This window comes from Trichoplusia ni, chromosome 25 (assembly GCF_003590095.1).
Source record: "Trichoplusia ni isolate ovarian cell line Hi5 chromosome 25, tn1, whole genome shotgun sequence".
NCBI classification, from domain to species: domain Eukaryota; kingdom Metazoa; phylum Arthropoda; class Insecta; order Lepidoptera; family Noctuidae; genus Trichoplusia; species Trichoplusia ni.
Window position 1 is genome coordinate 2,319,772 of NC_039502.1, and position 20,527 is coordinate 2,340,298.

A 20,527-nucleotide genomic window follows, 5' to 3' on the forward strand; every position below is an offset into this window, starting at 1 on the left:
TGGCAAAACATGTATGGGTCTGATTTTATTTTACCACCTTATGTAACAAAAATACCTGTGTTTTTTTTGTAAACATATACCCGTGTTTTCACAAAATAAATTATCTTTTATCTTTTAGCACATATTATACATTCTTCAACCTAATGAAGGGTATACAAAATAATATTAACTTAAAAACTAGTTACAAACATAATAGGAGAAAGGAAAAAAACTATTGGTACGATTTGAAAACAGTCTTTCAGAGTTAGATAGAATAGAATAAGAAATGTTACACACCATGTTAATCCAAAATGCTTAAGGGGATAGGAATAATTACAAATTTTATTCATCGACCATTGTAAATAGTAGAATCGGGGCCCATATCTGATATACTGGGACTGTTGGGACATTTTTACTCACCTCTAGCACATCACAATAAAATCAAAGACTTTATATACTCTATATAGTGTCGTTGAATAAAATCTTGAAAAGACAGATTAAAAAATAATCTGTTTTAGGCTTCGATTGCTGTTTTAACTGTGGTAGTTTTACATATTCTGTGCATCTATGTTTTTGGTAATTTTGTCGACCAACAATGAATGTCAGGTCAGTGGTTACAGCAAAGCAGTAATCTTATCGACAACTTACGAATAAGAAATATTATATTTAATTAACATTTCATTTCCGACTAGGATAAATTGCGAAGAGATAAATTATAAGCGGCTATCGTTACCATTTTGAAAGGTTTTATTATTTGTGTAAAATGTAAGTATAATGTGCATTGACTTACACATCTTAAAACTGCTCACTAGCACACTGAATTAGAATGGTACCTGTTTTATTTTGTGTATTGTGCATAATAAATATGAAAACCGTCTTGTAACAGGTCATCAAGTCACGAAATACGACGACGCGATCGTTCTAAAAGCAGGTCACTTGAGCATCGCAGAAGTCGAAATGCAAGAAGCAATGATCGAAACCGATCACTTTCCCCTAAACCATCAAAACACAGATCAACAAGCAGAGATAAACGGGAATCCAAACATAAAAAAAGTAAAAAGAAGAAAAGGCATTCATCCAGCAGTACCTCGAGCAGCGACAGCGACGAGGAGGAACTGAAGCTCCTACAAAGACTCGAAGCAGAACGTATTAGACTTAAAGAAGAAAAAAAGAAGCAAAAAGAGCAATTGAAGGCTAATGAGACACCAGAAGAAAAAAGGTTTTTATAGCTCATCATGTAATACAATAGTACTGTATAGCCCAAGTTGCCCCAATTAACAGAAATGTCTACAGTTTCCAAATTATATTATTATTAATTAATTAATTCATTGAAACAATGGTATACCTATTGGTAATGGTATATATGAAATTGGTTACTTAAGCAATGTGTTGTGCATGGGTGTCAACAACCTCATTAATTAAGTAGCTGCTGTGGCTGTGACTTTAGGATGTCATCATCGTCTGCCAAATGCCACTGGTATTTTGATACCGCTATATTCAACTATTGTTCACCATCACATGAATAATACTGAGTAATGAAAATTAATGTTCTATTTACTTTTTTTTTGTCAGGGCTAGACGCCTCAGAGAAAAACAAGAAAAGGAGCGCAAAAGACGGGAAAGAATGGGTTGGGATAATGAGTACCAGTGCTACACAAATCAGGATAATCCATTTGGAGACTCTGCACTTACCAATAGCTTTGTTTGGACTAAGAAATTAGCAAAGGAGGGTGTTAAAACAGTATCTCGTGAAGAACTTGAAGCACTTAACAGACAGAAACAATTGGAAAACAAAATAGAGTTAGAAAAGGTAGCAAAATAACTATAAACATGGTGATACATGGCAACTCTGTTGCATGCTATTGTGCAGGCATGTACATATCCTGACATGACGCAGGTGAAGCAGCGGCGGCTGGAGCGCGAGGCGGAGCGGGCGGCGCGCGAGGGCGAGGCGGCGGCCGCGGCGCGCGCGCGCGAGGCGCTGCAGTTCCACACGTGGGCGCGCCAGGAGGACGCCTTCCATCTGCACCAGGCGCGGCTGCGGTCGCAGATCCGCATCCGCGACGGCCGAGGTACAACAACAAAACTAACAGATAAACAAATTCGCACCAAATCCCCAGTCTCCTACTTCAAACACTTACTTGTTATGTTGCAGCTAAACCTATCGATTTACTGGCGTGGTATGTGAGTTCTGAGGAGTGTGTTGATGCTCTAGAGATGCATGAACCATACACCTACTTGAATGGACTCCAGACCCAGGACCTAGAAGATTTGCTTGAGGATATCAAAGTATGTGAAAAATGTCGTAACTGTCACTTGATGTTACTTGAAGTAAATGTTGTTCAAATAAAACATTGCACACTATAACATTCAATCATAGCAGTGTCTTTAAGCTTTTTAGATTAATTTAATAAGGATATGCTCTTTTCACATAATAAAGGTGATGGCAAGAAGGGAAGATTAGCTCTCCCCATCTACTTTTAGTGGCATGCAGTTTTGTGGTCTTAGGTGTACAAGGAGCTGGAGAACAACGCGAACCAGGCGTACTGGGAGGACGTGCAGACCATCGTGCTGGACGAGCTCAACAAGCTGCGGCGGCTGGCCGCGCCCGACGCGCGTCGCGACGGCGTGCATCAGGCCGTCGCCGACGACGTCACGCAGGTCAAGCCGCTACTGCCTACTTCCTAGCTCTTGCTATGTTGCTGAATTAACTGCCAAGTACCTAATCTTTTCTTTGTATTTTAGATATTTAAAGGCAAAACAGGAGCTCAACTGGAAGCTTTGCAGACCCAAATCGAGCAGAAAATAAGTGGACGACACGATGGTGTCGACGTCGGCTACTGGGAGAGCTTGCTCAGTCAACTTAAAGGTCAGGAATGAAAATTACCTGTATCATAAGAGGAATGGTTATCCTGTAATAAAAATTGTACTTCTTGCCTCGATTTTTTAATTATTATCTTAATTACATATTGTATGTAGCACACATGTCGCGCGCGCGTCTGCGTGACCGCCATCAAAACAACCTGCGGCGCAAGCTGCAGCTGCTGAAGCAGGAGCAGGGCGTGCAGCCCGCACCGCCCGCCGACGTTAAGCAGGAGCCTGGGCAGCGGTCAGTACCTGTACTGTTAATAAATACAAATACAATTTACTGTACTTGATTATGCAAACTAATCAAGGCTTGCCATGAAGGGATAGACTATATAAATTAAGATTATGATAACAATATTTTTGGTACAAGGTCGAAAACACCGGAAGCTGAAGTGTCAGAGCCAGTAGCCGCAGCGGCTACCGCATCCACGTCGACATCGGCGGTCGATGCCGAGGTCGACGCGGAAGGTTCTTCGAGCGAAGACGAAGCAGCGTGCGTGGCATTGTACCGCGCCGGGCGCTACTCGCCGCCTCCGCTATCGCCGTCCGCACTAGAGCCCGCCACGCTGCTGACCGAGCCCGGCCACGACGCGCAGCGGCTCGCCTACCTGCGCGCGCGCCTGCACGCCGCCAGCGCCCAGCGCGCCCTGCCCGACAAGGTGAGTGACCCGCCGCCTGGAGCCCGCACGCTGCTGACCGAGCCCGGCCACGACGCGCAGCGACTGGCGAAAATTAATAATAATAATGACCTGTGAAAGATGAAATAACTTGCAATGTTTCAGGCGGAAGTGCCGGCGGGCGCCAGCACCGAGTCTCTGGAGCGCGAGGCCCGCCGCGTGATGGGCACGTCACAAGATGAAGTCCAGTTCAGCGTGGAACACACGCTGCCTGACCAGCCTTGCCTATGGGCGGACAAGTATCGACCTAGGAAACCCAGATACTTTAACAGGTTTGACTTACCTTATACCCAATACATTACACTCGACTCAATTAGACAGTACTTATAATGTAGAAAATCGAAAATCGAGCCCCAAGCCCTCCTGCAATACCAAGGCCATCTCTACTGCGCTACTTGTGACCGCGTGTTCAAGGTCAACTTTGATTTCGCAAATCGTATACGTGCACATGATCGAAACCAAGCTGTCGGTATATGCCAGGGTGCTGCGTCAACGGAAACGTCTAGGACGTCATCATCATCATCACTTATAATGTAAGGCAAACAGCAAGAGAGGGTTCAACCCGCTCGTGCTGTTTGTTTAGTTTGATTGGCTCAAACGTGATTATTTTAGTGTATCCTTTTGTAAGTAAATTCAATATAACGTTATTAATCTGTTGCTATTTTTGTCTGTATAGAGTACACACGGGTTTCGAATGGAACAAGTACAACCAGACGCACTACGATATGGACAACCCTCCACCTAAGATCGTGCAAGGATATAAGTTCAACATATTCTATCCAGACCTCATCGACAAGAACGCGACGCCAGAGTTCTCACTGGTCAGTCACACGTTAAATACAAAATAACATGTACCGTCGACTTGATTTGCCTAGAGGCCGCTGAGGCTGCTTTACTAAGCATTTGATAATAAATAAAAGATAACATTAATGAACAACACGGCAAAGCGTAGCTCAAGAAATATTGTATGTTGTTGTTGCTATATACATTTCAAAAATGGGAAATAGAGGCCGAATCGAAAACGCCTGGAAAGGCTATTTGGAGGAGGCCTTTGCTCAGCTGTGGAGACACTGTAGGCTAGTCACTCAAGCTAATTTATTAAACTACTAGCTAAGTTATGATTTACATATACCTGCCCTGTTTTTTTTTACATTTTCCATTGTATCTTCGCTCCTATTAGTCGCAGCGTGATGGTTTATAGCCTTCGTCGTTGAATGGTCTTTCCAACACAAAAAGATTTTTTCAATTTGGACCAGTAGTTCCTGAGATTAGCGCGTTCAAACAAATAAACAAACAAACTCTTCAGCTTTATATATTAGTATAGATATAGATAAACCGTTCTCCGGGTCTGTTCAGAAATCGACCAGTTACCCCTGTCTGATAAATAACTACTGACTTTTCTGAGTCTTATTACGATCTTGAATAAATAATCACAAGTATTATGGTGTAAGTACTTCTCTTATTTCAGAAAGCTTGTCCCGAGAACCAAGACTTTGCCGTACTTCGCTTCCACGCAGGCCCACCTTACGAGGACATCGCATTCAAGATCGTCAACCGCGAGTGGGAATACTCTTACAAACGCGGCTTCCGCTGCCATTTCCACAATAATATCTTTCAACTGTGGTTCCACTTCAAGAGATACCGCTACAGACGCTAGTTGGGTGCTTCTACAGCACATGTCCTGTGCAGCAGGGAAATGTTTTCCTTGGTTGACATCAAAATATATTATTTTGTCATTTTGATTGGATTTTTTATTTGTAAAAAGCTGGGTTTTACATACCTTTTGCAGCACCTTGTCACTTGCCTTGTTTTATTTGTGTATTGAATTCTTTGATAGTAACCATCATAATGATTCATTATTAAATGGTGAATGGCTTACTCACGCGTATTTATCGGGATTGCCCGATTAGTTTCGGACCCAAACTGAGTCCTTAATTAATAAGCTGACGCAACGGGTCTCGACTCGCGACCCCGCGTATTGAATAATGAATTCTTGCCCAAATTAGGATTAGCCAGTGGCAAGCAAGTAAGGAGTTGGAAAACAGAATGCAGAAAAGTTGCTCTAGTATTTATTACATTTGTTTAAACTTTATGAGATAAATCTACATTATTTGCTTACATTTAATGTTAAAAGATTATATCAGAATTGATTTCAAACTAGTACTTGTTTCGTGTTTAGGGCTGAGAAAAAAAATTAGATAAACCTCCTTAGTAAAATTTAAAATCATTGAACCAAACAACTGATCTTTAATAAATGTAAATTAAATAGATTGAATAAGTTGGTACAGAGATGAACTACATTAACATTAGTCTCAATACATTGAACTACTGCTTAGGTTTGTCTTCAGCAGGGTTGACCACTTCTTCTGATGCAGGATTGCTACGGAAGTTGGGGAACTGCTCCCATGGAGCACTCAGTTCAAAGCGTCTGAATTCTTGTGCTAGTTCCAAAGGTTCAACAACAACACGTTTCTGTTCATCATCATAACGCACCTCCACATACCCGCTGAGAGGGAAATCTTTTCTGAAAGGGTGGCCTTCAAAACCATAATCTGTCAGGATCCTTCTTAGATCGGGATGATTAGCAAAGAATACTCCATACATATCCCAGATTTCTCGTTCGTACCAATTTGCAGCCTTGAAAACATCATTGGCAGAGTCGACAGGGCTCAATTCATCAGTGTATGTCTTAACTCGAATTCTGGCATTGTAGCGCAAAGAAAGCAAGTTGTAAATTATCTCAAATCTGTTAGGCCTGTTTGGTACATCCATGCCTGCAATGTCTACAAGATTCGTAAACTGAGCGCTCTGGTGATCTTTCAAAAACTGCAGCACTGGAATGACACCTTCTGGTGGTATCAAGACTTCCAGCTCATTGCCAGCCGTCAGCTGTACTTTCTGGACGTATTTCGGCATACATTCTGCAATATACTTTCCAAAATCTACGAGATGAGCTTTTTGTAGTGGATCTAATTTAGCAACAGTCGGTCGAGTCTCAGTAGGAGGAGCAGCTTGATCAGCTTTGGTGGCCACGCGTTGGACGGCCGGGGATTTCACATTGTTTAAAATGCTACGCCCCAAACTGTATCCACTCCCAACAGAGCGTTTAAGTAAGAACGACATTATATTACTATTATTTTTAATAGTACAAGATGTCCTTACGTAATTGGATTCGATTGAACAACTACACACTAACTTATAAAAACAAGATATGTCATAGTGTCACGAACAGATGACAGTAATGTCAGTGTCAAACAAGCAAAGATCACAGACTATCTCTAGTAATATCACAGCGTTCTAGACATAGTTCTAGATCATTGCAACACCGATTACTAAAATAAGCTCTCAGGTCCGGCCTCGTCTAGCCGCTCGACGCTCGTTTCTAAAGGACAAATATGGTCACGTGTACAAAAACACCCAGTTGGAAAAAGGATAGGACGTAGCGTGGTGACAACTCGTCTGCCCAGCTAGCGAATTATTCAATAACATTCAAATAATGTTGAAAACCTTTTTATCTTATACTAACTATAACATATACTAAAACCATCATCATCGGCCTAGCCTTTTCCCAACTACGTTTGGGTCGGCTACCAGTCCAGCTATGTACCAGTGTTTTAAACTCAACCCAGTTACTAGGGCAACACGATACTCTTTGGTTAGACTGGTTGTCAGACTTTTCAATATTCTGACTACCTTGTAACGACTGTCAAAGATATAGAAATAACAGCCGGAATACACAATTTAACGTGCCTTCCAAAACACGGAGGAACTCGTTATGACAAAGATGGTCACCCATCTACAGACCAACCGCGTCAAGCATAGCTTACCTGTGATCGATTCACTTATGCGGTTATAGCTTGGAAACAAGCTTCTCCAGGTTTAAGCATATGTATATAACATATACATCAACATATAGCTATATTTATTACATATAGTTTTAAAAATGTAAATATTAGTTCAGTTTAATTTATTGTAAAAAATATTTTAATTGATTATGTATATATTGATCTCAATAAAAACAAAAAAAAATGTTTTTAAATAAATCTGTAAAAAAATAAGTGCAAGTACATCAACCATTCCATTCTATTATGTATGTGCAGCATTTGAAAAAATAGGCGTACATACATTTCTGAGACCCATTTTTACGTAGCTAATGTAGCTATTCAAAATTTCAAATCTAAACTGTTTAAAGTTTCTAACGCAAGACTCAATTGGCTTAGAAAAAGTTTATAATTTTATTAAAAGAAATTGTAATCCTGCTCTCTGCCCGACAGGATGACTGACAGGACACTTGACACTTGCCATGTTTTTTTGGAAAGTGCCGGGTAGTAAAACTTTTATTTTGAAAAGATTTGCCCCACCATTTTTTAATTTTGTTGTCTCTATTTTGTACACAGCTTGACTTAAGAGAACTAAAAACATATTTAGGAACAAACTATAAAAGCTTAGTGGGATTACAATCCCTAGATTATACTCTAATGTACTCATATATTTTTAACATTCGAAGTAATACTTCTCATTGCCGATTTATATTACGAATATAGTTTTTGTTAAAGTATCTTAAAAATGTCAGAAGAATTAATAGAATTAAAGTCCGTGTTACGGTCGTTGGTTGTATCCAGTCCGACCCAGATGGACTTGAAGACGCTACTGCGTGACTACAGAAATATGGTTGGTGCTCACCTGCCACTCGCTAAGTATGGATATAAAAACGCTCTAGATTTCCTAAAAGAGCGATTCAGTGACTGTTTTGTGGTAAGTATTAAACTTAAAAATTAAGTTTATATTTGTTAAGAACAAAAAAAAAATAGTAAATTAACGACTAAGCAGAATCTTACTAATGAAGAATAATTATTACAACTATTAGTTGGTGTATTATTCACGCGTCGGGGTTGCTTGGCTAGTTTCGGACCCAACAGCAGCTCGACTCGCGGCGCCGCTGCGTCACACCAGGATATAGACCTCCCCTTTCTTACTTGTTTATACAGTGATGAACTAACAGAAAGTTTAATAAGTAGCAGGCCTTTTTAAGCCTCTTTTATAAACATTAATAGGTCTCTAGTGCAGTTCCAAAATATAATTTTCCTCTTTTAAAAATATAAAATCACAAGTACCAAGTAGACAAAACCAAATAGAAGAAAAAGAAATTTGTACATTCAAATCATGGAATGGAAAGAAACAAATTTAAGAATAATAAAATAAATTAAAGAAAAATACATTTACTGAGATTTCTCATATTAAAATATGTACCAAAATTAAAGCTATGGAAAATACAAAAAAAAAGGTAAACCTACTTACATAAAGTAAATAATTATTGAGTCAAAATCAAATCCCTGTCAGGAATATTAGAAAGCATTTAAAAGCTTGAAGTAAAAGATTTTTTGTTATCACTTAGATTTAAGAATTTACTAGTTTAAAGATTCAAACTATACATTTTATGTGGAAATGCCTTGGATTGTACATTTATTTATTTTGTTATGTATCTAGCAAGTAAGACAAATTGTTTGTTTTCCCTAATAACATAAAATAAACTAAGAGGCTGTGCAGAAATAAATAATAACAGACAAGTAAAACAAACTGATCTAATGTGACACCAGGAAGACCACATCTGTACATCCACAAGCTTCTATCCTCAACTTGGTGACTAATTCTTTAGTAAGACTAGCTGTTGCCTGCTAGCTATTCCTTTTGGTTATGAAGATATTCATATAAGACAGGATTCTTTGAAATAGTTTTAGAGTAATCCATTTTTAATGCAACAACAATAATTATTTATCTCACTAGTTATGTTGAAAAGTGATATCTCCTAAGAAGTAGTCAAGTATTTTCATAAAAAATTAGTTAACTTTATACTTTTTTTTTTTAAATCTTTATTTATATTTAAGGGGTTTTTATCCACATGGATACGTCAACCCCATTGTGCCTTATACTAAATTTACTTAGTTGATTTTAATGTAACTTTACCTATCAGCATCAGTTGTAAGTTTTTTTTAAACATATTATAAGTTGTGCAATATCACCTTTTTTACCCACTGGGTATACTGCATTGTTTAATAATACTTCATTTGTTTAGGTAAAATAAAAGGTAAACAATAATCTGGAGTAAATCAATTTAGCTATCGATTTCTGGTTTTTCCTAATCAGATTTTCGATAATAAGAAATAGCTCTGCAATCAGTTGCAATGTCTACAGACATTCTGTATTAAAATAACAAATCATCAACAGCTGTCCCACTCACTTATAATCTGTCATGGAGCATTTGCTTTTTAGTGTATAAATATTTGACAGGTGGTTAGGTCAGGTAAAACCGTTCTTATTAAAATTAACCTTTTACAAAACTTCAATTTACAAAAATAACATGGAACTCATGTGAAGCAGTAAATATTAGTCTAATTTCAACTGTTGCTTATTTACAGATTACCGGTCCACCTTCAAACCCAGTGCTTACATTGATAGTGCCAGATGCTTTAAAACATATAGACAAATTCGTCCAAAAGCAAAAAGTAACTTCCACATCAAAATGGTATTTTTTTTTCAAATATTTACATATCATGTATATAATTAGTATCACCCATTGATAGAAAAAATATATATTGATGTAGCTGTGGTCATAAAACCTATGGCATTTATAAAATCAGTATATATTCCTGGCTTCTTTGAGGAACACCACTAATCATGCAATATTTTATGACAGTAAGTCGAAAAGACGAAGTATACCAGAATCTGTAGCACACCCACCCAATCAAGACTTTATTATAAGAAAAATGAAGCCTGTGCCACCAATTCCTGAGCAGATACCTGTGGCACCTTCTGCTGAACTGAAACCTTCAGTGGTGTATGAACAACCAATCAAGCCACAAAACAAAGCTCCAGATGTTATAATATATAATAATAAAGAGAATATGAGTGACTATCAGAATCCTGCCGTGACCAGAGATGACGTGAAGAACTTCTTACGAAAGAGGTTGCCTTTTTACAATAGTACCCATACATTTGAAGAAACTCAATCTCAAGATGATGATTCAGGGAGACAAACATCATCCAGTAAGTCACTATCTTTTGTCATTCCACCTCCATTCTAAGAATAAGCTGTTGACAGGATGCCAATGATGTATGATGTGACCAAAGACATTATATACTCTACCAGCTAGACGGCTGTGTACGAAAAAAAATGATTATCTAAAATTAACTTTAATACCGTCAACATAAGGTAGTTATTTCTTGGTGAGCGGTAGCTAGTCAAAAACGGTCCTCGCGAGAGGGCTCCCGCTGGTAGTGTGTCCTTGTCTAACATTTTGCCAGGTCAACTAATCGTTGGGTTTGGTGGAAATGGTAGAAAATTTTATATATTTCTTTTTTATGATTTACTAAAACGAACGATTAATATACTTTGAAACGTATTTAAATGTTTTAAAGTTTCTATAATTAATAAATCAATTCCTTTTACCAGCCTTTTGTGGGCACGTATCCCGACTTTGACGATTTGTAAATAATGCATGTTTTTCTTTTTATATTGATATAGTTTAGAAAAATGAAAATATTAGTTTACTTTAATTTATTGTAAAAATAGATAAAAATAAAATTAAGTAATCATGAAATAATACGGAATAAATACTGTATACCTTATATTAAAAAATAATTCATTATAACTGAGTAAGAGTAAAATTTAAATGTTTGGGCCTGGTAATACTCTATTGACACTATTGTCATCTATTGTCACTTCTAAATTGAAAAAGTTAGCTACTTTTTCTAATTTTTGGGTACAAAAGTAGCCATATTAGTAAGAGAATGTTTGGTACAAAAGTCGTCATATTAATAAAAGAAAAGTTATTGTTTTATTTATACAACACATTATGGTACCACCATAATCAAGTAAAAAAAAAACAGTCAATTCTATACATATTTTGCATCTGCAAGCTAAATAAAAACATTCATTTACAGCAGAAACCATTTCCACGTCTTACTGAAGCGCGAAACGAAACGAGTGATTATAAAGCGTTCGTATGAACAATCAAATCGAAAGCGTTATACATATAAGCGCCAAGGCTGAGTTTTAACGCAACGTTTTTTTAAATTAGGTAGCATCAATATAAGATACACCACCTTTTTTACAAGCAATTTGTCCCGGGTTCTGTTTGGTCATGGTCACTCCATTAGAAAGAGACACACTACCGTCGGGAGCCCTCTCGCTCGGACCGTTTTTTGCGCCATAGCGCACAGCCTATCTAGTAGAGTAAAATGTCTTTGGATGTGACAGAGATAATGTTACTGATTCTATACAAAAGCAGTGCAACTATATATGAAATACCATAATAAAATTGAAATATGTGTTTTTAATCGGCCATTCAAACGAAGGAGATATGAAAATCACACTTTATATTATGTATATGTTGCATGTCATGCAACATAATATGAAGAACCTTCAAATGTAATATAGTTAGAAAAGACAAAATAGAATGATTAGTATCTCAGTAACAGCGAGTACTTGACCTACTCCTTTCCTGTTCATAAAATTTTATATTGTCAATGAAAATGGTTAATTGAACATGCTATGTAAAACCATAGCCATAAGACAATTTTACAGTATGGGAAAATTATTGTAAGGCAAATTGATTTAATTAAATTGTTAACTTATGTAATTGAATGGACCAGGTACCAGCAGTGCTAAAGCTTTACAGTTTGAGGAGCTCAAAACTGAGATAGTGGAGTTGGTCACTGCAGCCCCCAATGGTGTCTGGTGCACAGATCTCATCAAGTCATACAGGTACTTTGTTTATTACTACAAGCTTTATTTATACTTAAAGGATGCAGCATTTTACTCGCACGAATTTATCGGTATAGCCCAGCTAATGATTAGATGGCGCGGCGACGGTGTCGCGAGTTGTTCACTCGCCATCAGATAATTTTACTGTAGCAGACAAGGTGCCCAAATACTTCTGAACAGTTCCATTCACTACAAGCTAACATTAATATCTGAACATCTGACAATGATTGTCAATAATTTCTATACAAACTATAAACCAAAAATATCTGAACACTCAGGTCTAAGAAATCTGAGTAGTTGAGGAAAAATTGCAGTAGGAAGTGTTTCCAATTTTACTATAAACAATATTATATAGGAACCCTTTCGCAAATTTATATATTACTAGCTGACCCAGCAAACGTCGTTTTGCCGAATAAATTATATCTAGTTGGATGTATTTTTTAATGCTACATTATAAAAAAGAAAAAACAAAAAATTTCGTCCATAAAATAAAAAAATAAATTTTAGTGTGGGCAACCCTTGTCACTTAAGGGTATGAAAAATAGATGTTGTTCTATTCTCAGTCTTACCCAATATGTATACAAAATTTCATAAGAATCGGTCGAACCGTTTCGGAGGAGTACGGTAACTAACATCGTGACACGGGAATTTTATATATTAGATGATGAATGACAGGTAGGACATATAGTTAGGTTTTTTTAAAAAAATATGACCATAGACACCATAGTAATCGTTACTCAAGCTCGATCACAGCAATACAATAGTGAGACCTAAAATAGTTGAAATTGTTCTGTCGGGCAGGGACCGCTACAAGCGCGAGCTGAACTTCTTGCGGTTCGGGTACACGTCGGTGAGCGGGCTGGCGGCGGCGCTGGAGCAGCGGCTGCACATCGCGCAGCCCGCGCACTGCGACGACTGGCTGCTGCTGGCGCCGGGCCGCGCGCCCGCCGCGCCCCCCGCGCCCCCGCCGTCCGCGCCCCGCCGCGCCCCCGCCTCCGCCGCGCCCTCCGCGCCCGACCCCGACGACGCGCTGCCCGGCGTAGACTTTGTAACTACCTACTAACGATAACCATTTAAGCCTACTAATATTATAAATTCTACTATCCTCTTCATATTCTAATCGCAGCGAAGGATTCTTTCTTTCTTCTTTAAATTTATTTAGGTACACACTTAGTGACGAGGTCCCTGAATCCAGACTAATTTAAGTTGTTGGCTGATAATTCGGTCGTGTAGGTACTACTACATACTTAGTGGATACATGACGTGGTCGCGTGTGCAGGACCCGGACGTGTTCCCCGCGGACTGCGTGAGCTTCGCGGACAGCATCCCGGGCGTGGCGCTGGACGACTGCCGGCCCGGCGCCATGCTGGAGGTCATCGTGGGCGAGGTGTACTCGCCCTCGCACTTCTGGTACCTGCGCCTCGGCCAGCGCTACAACCTGGCCATGGAAGACATGATGGACGACATGGCGTTAGTACTGCCGACTCAGGCTCTACCCTCGAGATGCTCATTCATTTGTTAATCTCTGTTATTGTTGCAATTCGTTAGATAGTTGTAAGCTTTGTAGTAAGGAATAATTTAAGTAGATTGATTGGCTCTTAAAGCTACAGCAACTGTTTTTGTCCGTCGGGTTGGTAGGCGGTATTACAACGGCGAGGGCCGAGAGCGGCGGCTGGCGCGCGGCGCCGTCCGCGTCGGCCACTACTGCGCCGCGCTCTACGACAACGACTGGCACCGCGCGCTCATCGTCAAGATACTCGACAGCGATACCGTCAAGGTATTTAACAGTGCCAGTATATGCAACAAGTACCTAAAGGTCTGTTTTTTCCAAATCTTTCAAAACCTTTCCCGTTGAATTTACTATCCAAGAATTAGGTTAAGTGCAATAGTTTTCGTGAGTAGTGTGAGTGTCGGGTGTGGCAGGTGCGGCACGTGGACTACGGCACGGTGGACGCCGTGGGCTGGGCGTCGCTGCGGCCGCTGCGGCGCGAGTGGGCGCGGCTGGCGGCGCAGGCGGGCCGCGCGCGCCTGGCCGGCGTGCGGCCCTCCGCCGCGGGCCGCCGCTGGCCGCGCGCCGCCGCCGCGCACTTCCTGGACCTCGTGCGCGCGCGCCCGCTCGTCGCCAACATCGTCGCCGTGGACCACGAGGTCACCATCCTTCAGACCGCTCGTCGCCGAGATCTTCGGGTTCACTTCCATGACTGAAATGAATAATCGTACGCGTGCAGGAGGGCGTGATCGAGACGCTGCTACTGGACACGTCGGGCGCGGAGGACCGCTGCCTGAGCGGCGAGCTGGTGCGCGCGGGACACGCGGACGCGCGCGGCGACTGCGCGCTGCTGGTGAGTGCGGCGCCCTCCAGCGGCAGCAGCGAGCTGTCCGCGTCCGCGTCCGAGCTGCTGGGCCGCGCGCCGCGCCGCCTGCGCGCCTGGGACGCGGACGAGCAGGCGGGTGAGGCGGGGCAGGCGGGCCCGGGCGGGCAGGCGGGGCAGGCGGGCCCGGGCGGGCAGGCGGGCCCGGGCGGGCAGGCGGGGCAGGCGGGCCCGGGCGGGCAGGCGGGCCGGGCGGCCGCGCGGCTGCAGGCGCTGTGCGCGCTACACGAGCGCGTGGCTCCGCCGCCGCCGCCCGCCGCTCTCACCAATCCCATTCTATGCCGACGCCTCGCCTTAGACCGAAAGTTTCGACACTAAATAGCTTAAAAACTTAAATTTAGATTATAGTTTTTATTCATCTACTCTGCCTGTATTCTAAGATAGCTATTAAAATCATTGACGAAATTGAAAGAACTCATTGCAATAACAAATTTTTTTTATTTATTTTTTCCTCCTTGTGTACGCAGCACCAAACTTACTACTTACATCTACGTACTTACTAAATTACATCTTGCAGCCAGCACTTAATACTCAAACTGTAACTAAACTCGAAAACGGTTGTAACAAATTGGCTTTTTTTAATCTTGAAAAATTTCTGTAACTTCCTTTTTCAAAAAAAAATCTTTTTTGGTTTGCCTTGCTATCATCGACGGCGATTACGACGGATTATATTGTATTTGACGATTTTAGGCGGTACCGCGCTCGCCGGGACAGCTAGTAATAAATATATAATTCTACACAATATCTTAATACCTAAAAACCTTCCTAATCTAACCTAATATAGAAGGAAAATTGTTGTTGCTTAAAATGTACATTGTTTTTAATAACCAATTTATATCGTGAGAGGCGTATAGCGTGGCCTTGTGGCATATTTTTTCGCGAATCTCGATGTCTAGCTAGGACCCTCATTGTAAAATAAAATAATTTACTACTTTATTAGATCTTAACTCTTTAATTTATATTTTTTAAGAAGTTGTATGTAAGTAAGTAAATGTGGGAAGTGTATTTAAAGCACTGCGCTCGAGCCTCGGGGATGGGTAGTAGAGTGTCGCGCCCGAGCCTCGAGATTCGCGCACAGTGGGTCACGCGGCGCATGCTTGCAGGCGGCGGACTGCTACCTGTTCCCGAGGTTCGAGGCGCTGGAGAGCGGCGCCACGCCCAACTACGCCGAGATCCACGCCTACCTGCGCGACGGCATCGCGCTGGACTACGTGGCCGCCTACGCCGAGCACGTGCCCGCCTGGCCGCCCGCCGACGTGCCTGCGCGGGGCGCGCCGCCGCCGCCCTCGCCCCCGCCCCCGCCCCCGCCGCCGCCCTCTCGCATCCCGCTGCTGTTGCCCGCTGCCGATCCGCCAGTAGAAGATCGTGGTTCGCCGGTGCCCCCACCGGACTCGCCTCTTTCTCCAAGCGCGACTCCGAACTCTACTATTTCCCGGTCTGCATCGAACCCGCGTCCATCGAATTCTCCTTGTCCTATTTCGACGGAAATGAGTCCGACTCCTCCGGTCTCTCAGCAGCAGACTCCACGCCCTGAGCCGGCGTGCGATCAGTCCTCGCTACCTACTACGCAATGGACGCGGTCGGAAACACATTTGCCTGGACCTCCCCCGCCGCTACCCAACCAGTTTGGTATGGTCACTTTAAGTCCAGCAGAGTGTTCGACGTACAGCGTACTGGCTTCAGTGGACCCGGCCGCGGCGCACTGGTACATGGCGAGCAAGCTGGATCAAGCAAGGCGTCCACCAAATTATCCCGGACCGCCTACTTATGTCCCTCCCCGCGGTCCTCAGTGTTCTTGGGGCCCACCGGGTATACGAGCTCCTCCCGGATATTTTGGTCCACCCTCTTTACCGAATCCCCTCGTACATATGGGCCCGCCGTCTGTCCAAAGCCCTGTAGGTTTATTTTGTCCGCCGGGCTTCTCAGGCCCGCCCGTTCAATTCGTGCCACCCCGTTATTATGTTCCTTCCTCTCCATTCGGGCCGCCGTCGGGATTTAGCTCTTAGATTACTTATGATATTTGAAACAAATGTCTAAAACACCATCAGCTACCTCAAATTACATAATGTAGATCATGAGTATAAACAGAAGACAAATATATTTTGTAATTTCATTAGCTGTAAGAAAAGTTGTTCATTAGTTTTAAGGATACTTTGGTCTGACCCTAAACTTAGCTGCATTGTTTGCATTTTGTTTTCTTGTTGTAATTATAAGAGTAATATTATACAAAAAGTCTGTGTTATTTAAATAGAGACAATATACTAAAAGTATAGGAAAAAAAACATTGTTAGATTCTGTGATATTATTAATGAATCAAGATAAGGAGACATTTAATAAAAAAACATCGTTGACATTCGACTTTATTTTGTTTTCTTTTCTTTATATATGGCGCCTTATAGAATTTAGTTTTACCGAAATCTGTTAACCGGCTGTCTTTTTGCCATATTATTGTTGAGTATGTTCTTAGTTCGTGGAAGAATCAATTGTCATTTATATTATTTTGCAAACCTCCGTTTTGCCCAATTACCAAATTTACTTATGGCTGTGAGGCTACGGCCATAAGTAAATATTAAAGTATTTTAATTTGATATATTTTAAGGAACCAAAAGTACATCCTACTGAATATTATTTGGCCTCAATTATTACAACCGGTTATTTGGTGGCATTTAAAAAATATATGAATAAATAAAGTGACCACGAAAAATTCGAGGAGCTCGTGGCTAAGCTATAACCGCATAAGTGATTCGATCACAGGTTAAGCTATGATTGACGCGGTTGGTCCGTGGATGGGTCTTTGTCATAACGAGTTCCTCCGTGTTTCGGAAGGCACGTTAAATTGTGGGTCCCGGCTGTTATTCCTACATCTTTGACAGTCGTTACAAGTAGTTAGAAGCTTGAAAAGTCTGACAGCCAGTCTAACCAAAAGGTATCGTGTTGCCCAGATAACTGGGTTGAGGAGGTCAGATAGGCAGTCGCTCCTTGTAAAACACTGGTACTTAGCTGCAACCGGTTGGACTGGTAGCCGACCCCAACATAGTTGGGAAAAGGCTAGGCCGATGATGACCACGAAAAATGCAACAATTGAACAATAAAATGAATCTGATAGAAATAAATTTGCTGTGAAACCGAATCGAGGGTTGTCCTACCCGAAGGGTCTAAAGTTCTAAACCATAGAGTTTCGTCTCGCATACCCGCGGAAGGGTGGTGCCGCTTGCGAAGTCATGGGCAGCATAAAATCTACAACTCCGGAGCTGTAACAGAAATCATTCTTGCCGCATGTCGAATGAACTGCAGTAATGTAATGTATAATCTCATCATGTCTTGTGGTCTATATATGTGAGGAGAAATATATTATATTTCGGCCAAGTTTCACTTCCTATAAATTTACTTTGGGAAAGTGAAATGTAGGAGTAATGAAAAACTAACAAAGAATAGGCTCACTAATAAGGGGTGGTGAAACTTTACTTGAATGATTTGAAAAAAAATGCGAAACGAAAATGCTCATAAAGTTTTCGGGGTAAAGAAAGTCACTAAACATTTGTCTTGAGCTTAAAAATCCATGGTTTGTATTTTGGTATAGAATCATAGGACAGCCAACTTACTTGGATTGTGTGGCTTGTGTGGCGTTGTCTGGACTTCAAAAGAGACTGTGACCCCTTGAGTTTGTTTCGATATTTCTTCTCAGGGTAGTCAGATCAAAAAAATAAGAAGACATGTAAAAGTGATGATAATATATCTTAAATAAAGAATAAATGATTTCATTTCATTTCACTTATAAAATACATAACACGTTTTTAAAATAATATTGATTTTGAAATTCACCAGACCATTTGTTCAAATTGATTCCAACGAATATTAAAATTGAGATCAAATACTATTTTGTTGCCTATTACAAATATTAAAATAGAATGAAATATAAGTAACAAAATATGTTGAAACGAAACGTAATCAACATAGACAAGAGCTTCTCTTAAGGAAAGAAAAAAAAATATGATAACAAACATGGCGGGCATGAGAGCGTCATTGCATTTTGTTTATTAGGTTACGTAGCCGTAAACTATACGCCTTTGGATTATGTGGTCGCATACAAAAGGACGGAGCCTCAATGTCAACGTGCGGAAAAGGTTTGTAGCAATACGTCGTTTACATGAAAGGTCAAGAGAAATCCGTAACGTGATCGTGATTGATTTCAGGAGGTGCCGGGGCGAAGGCGCTCGGCGGTAGGCGATTAGGCGGGTGATATGCAAGCGGGGCCGGCGCGCTACGTGTCAGTGAGCGAACTGTACTCAACAGACGAAGTGGAGCTGCTGCTTGACGAGATAAGAGAATTGGAGCCCACGAGCTGCCGCGGCGAAGACGTGCAGGTATTTAACACTGCCACTGACGAGTATAACATAAACATGTCCGGATCGTCTTTACCCCTTCGGCTCGAAGTTCAGAAAAGAATAATTTCGAATGATACGTTTAAGTACGCTAAAATATAAGTCTTAAATTTTAAAGGAAATGGTATTGTTCCGTGATATCAACCTTAAACAGTTGTATTGTGATTCTATAGTAATAATATTTTTTTGAGATGCCATTATAATTATCAAGTAGGTACTTAGGATAAACTAAGACCTGTAGGTAGAAAGACATTGAATACAATTGACTATGCAGTCTGTGGCTGGTTACTGGCTGAAATATTTACACCAAAAATATTTAGCCCAATCTTATATGAAATTCTCAAAGCAATTAACATTTGTGTAGTAATGGTACCTACCTTATTGGTAACACTTTACCAGTTGTATAGAAATATCTACATTCCATTTGTTTTTGAACTTAAACAAGGTAAATAATCTTTTTTTATACAAACACATGTCATATAAAATATATAACAACAGCACACAGCAGCTGGGATATTTCACTGGTATAATTGATTAGGTATTGTTATAGTTTACTTTTAATTTTTGTTTGACTTTAGACTAAATAAAATATACTCAGATTGTTTGCCTTTTTTGAGTACATAAACAAATCAAGTATACAAATCAAGTATTTTCATTCTGGTATATAGATTAAGATATTGCTATAACAAATGTGTTTTTATCCTAACCTACTATATATATATTACAATAACATGAACTGGTCACATTGCATGGAGACAAAAAAAAAGAGAAAAGAATGGGGTTGTTTGTTGTGGAGTATTGCATACAGAATACTAAACATGTGGTGCGGGTGTGGGATCAGGACTTCGAGATAGCGGGCAGCGGGTGCGGCGCGGGCGCGGGCGGGCGCTCGCCGGCCGGCACCGAGCTCACGGAGCGCAGCTGGGACTCGCACGCGCAGTACCGCCGCGCGCCGCCGCCTCGCCCGCGCCCGCTCGCGCCGCTCTACTGCCGTCTGCGCTACCTGCTCACGCCCACCGGCGCCGCTACCTTCTTGCTAGTGGTGAGTGCGCACTGTCGAGCCACAGTTGGCGAGCAGCACCGTGTGTTACACGACACAATATGAACCATTTAGCCACTTTTTACCACCACATAACTCAAAAACTATTTCACATAAACTTGTTAAACTTGGCTCATATATTAAGACTTGTGTACTTCAAATATCAGAAACATATCAAATGGTTATTTTAATATTTTATCACTGAATGACCAAAATTATAACCCAGCTCCAGATAAACTAAAAAGTTCAAATTTGGCATGCAGATGGGTAATTTGGTTAATATCATCGGCCTAGCCTTTTCCCAACTATGTTGGGGTCGGCTTCCAGTCTGGCAACCAACTGGTTTCAGCTGAGTACCAGTGTTTTACAAGGAGCGACTGCCTCTCTGACCTCCACAACCCAGTAACTCCAGTTACCTACAATACCCCTTGGTTAGACTGGTTGTC

General features: G+C 41.1%; 5 protein-coding genes across 8 annotated transcripts; 4 read left to right on the plus strand and 1 right to left on the minus strand.

The window, feature by feature from the left end:
- The first annotated feature begins 228 nt into the window (after positions 1 to 228).
- Positions 229 to 5,264, plus strand: LOC113505290 (cactin). The gene is made up of 12 exons (XM_026887910.1): positions 229 to 744; positions 866 to 1,198; positions 1,552 to 1,789; positions 1,877 to 2,051; positions 2,135 to 2,268; positions 2,488 to 2,640; positions 2,725 to 2,848; positions 2,959 to 3,088; positions 3,218 to 3,506; positions 3,630 to 3,796; positions 4,201 to 4,345; positions 4,993 to 5,264. Coding segments are annotated over exons 1-12 (2,079 nt in total). The 5' UTR covers positions 229 to 742; the 3' UTR covers positions 5,182 to 5,264.
- Positions 5,265 to 5,579: 315 nt separating this feature from the next.
- On the minus strand, positions 5,580 to 6,744 carry LOC113505291 (NADH dehydrogenase [ubiquinone] iron-sulfur protein 3, mitochondrial). Its single transcript, XM_026887911.1, has one exon. It carries the CDS (start codon positions 6,645 to 6,647, stop codon positions 5,850 to 5,852), a length of 798 nt encoding a protein of 265 aa, XP_026743712.1. The 5' UTR covers positions 6,648 to 6,744; the 3' UTR covers positions 5,580 to 5,849.
- Positions 6,745 to 7,591: 847 nt separating this feature from the next.
- LOC113505259 lies at positions 7,592 to 13,243 on the plus strand (the record flags this gene model as incomplete). The annotated part of the gene is made up of 5 exons (XM_026887877.1): positions 7,592 to 8,279; positions 9,941 to 10,047; positions 10,219 to 10,568; positions 12,177 to 12,288; positions 13,090 to 13,243. Coding segments are annotated over exons 1-5 (912 nt in total), but the record flags the coding sequence as incomplete, so codon positions are not given.
- Positions 13,244 to 13,282: 39 nt separating this feature from the next.
- Positions 13,283 to 17,396, plus strand: LOC113505260. Its single transcript, XM_026887878.1, has 6 exons — positions 13,283 to 13,336; positions 13,568 to 13,758; positions 13,927 to 14,065; positions 14,212 to 14,436; positions 14,517 to 14,630; positions 15,764 to 17,396. Exons 2-6 carry the CDS (start codon positions 13,652 to 13,654, stop codon positions 16,664 to 16,666), a joined length of 1,488 nt encoding a protein of 495 aa, XP_026743679.1. The 5' UTR covers positions 13,283 to 13,336; positions 13,568 to 13,651; the 3' UTR covers positions 16,667 to 17,396.
- A 1,203-nt stretch (positions 17,397 to 18,599) lies between these two features.
- On the plus strand, positions 18,600 to 20,391 carry LOC113505371. 4 transcript variants are annotated; one of them, XR_003401624.1, is made up of 3 exons: positions 18,600 to 18,784; positions 18,854 to 19,487; positions 19,884 to 20,391. XR_003401624.1 is itself a non-coding variant. In XM_026888031.1 (3 exons), the coding sequence occupies exons 2-3, from the start codon at positions 18,902 to 18,904 to the stop codon at positions 20,145 to 20,147; spliced, it is 420 nt and encodes a 139-aa protein (XP_026743832.1). In that variant the 5' UTR covers positions 18,609 to 18,784; positions 18,854 to 18,901; the 3' UTR covers positions 20,148 to 20,391. The 4 variants fall into 4 exon arrangements, 3 of the variants coding, with proteins under 3 accessions (XP_026743832.1, XP_026743833.1, XP_026743834.1); XM_026888031.1 differs by having other exon boundaries at positions 18,609 to 18,784; positions 18,854 to 19,024; positions 19,851 to 20,391; XM_026888032.1 differs by having other exon boundaries at positions 18,611 to 18,784; positions 18,854 to 19,024; positions 19,872 to 20,391.
- The last annotated feature ends 136 nt before the right edge of the window (positions 20,392 to 20,527 follow it).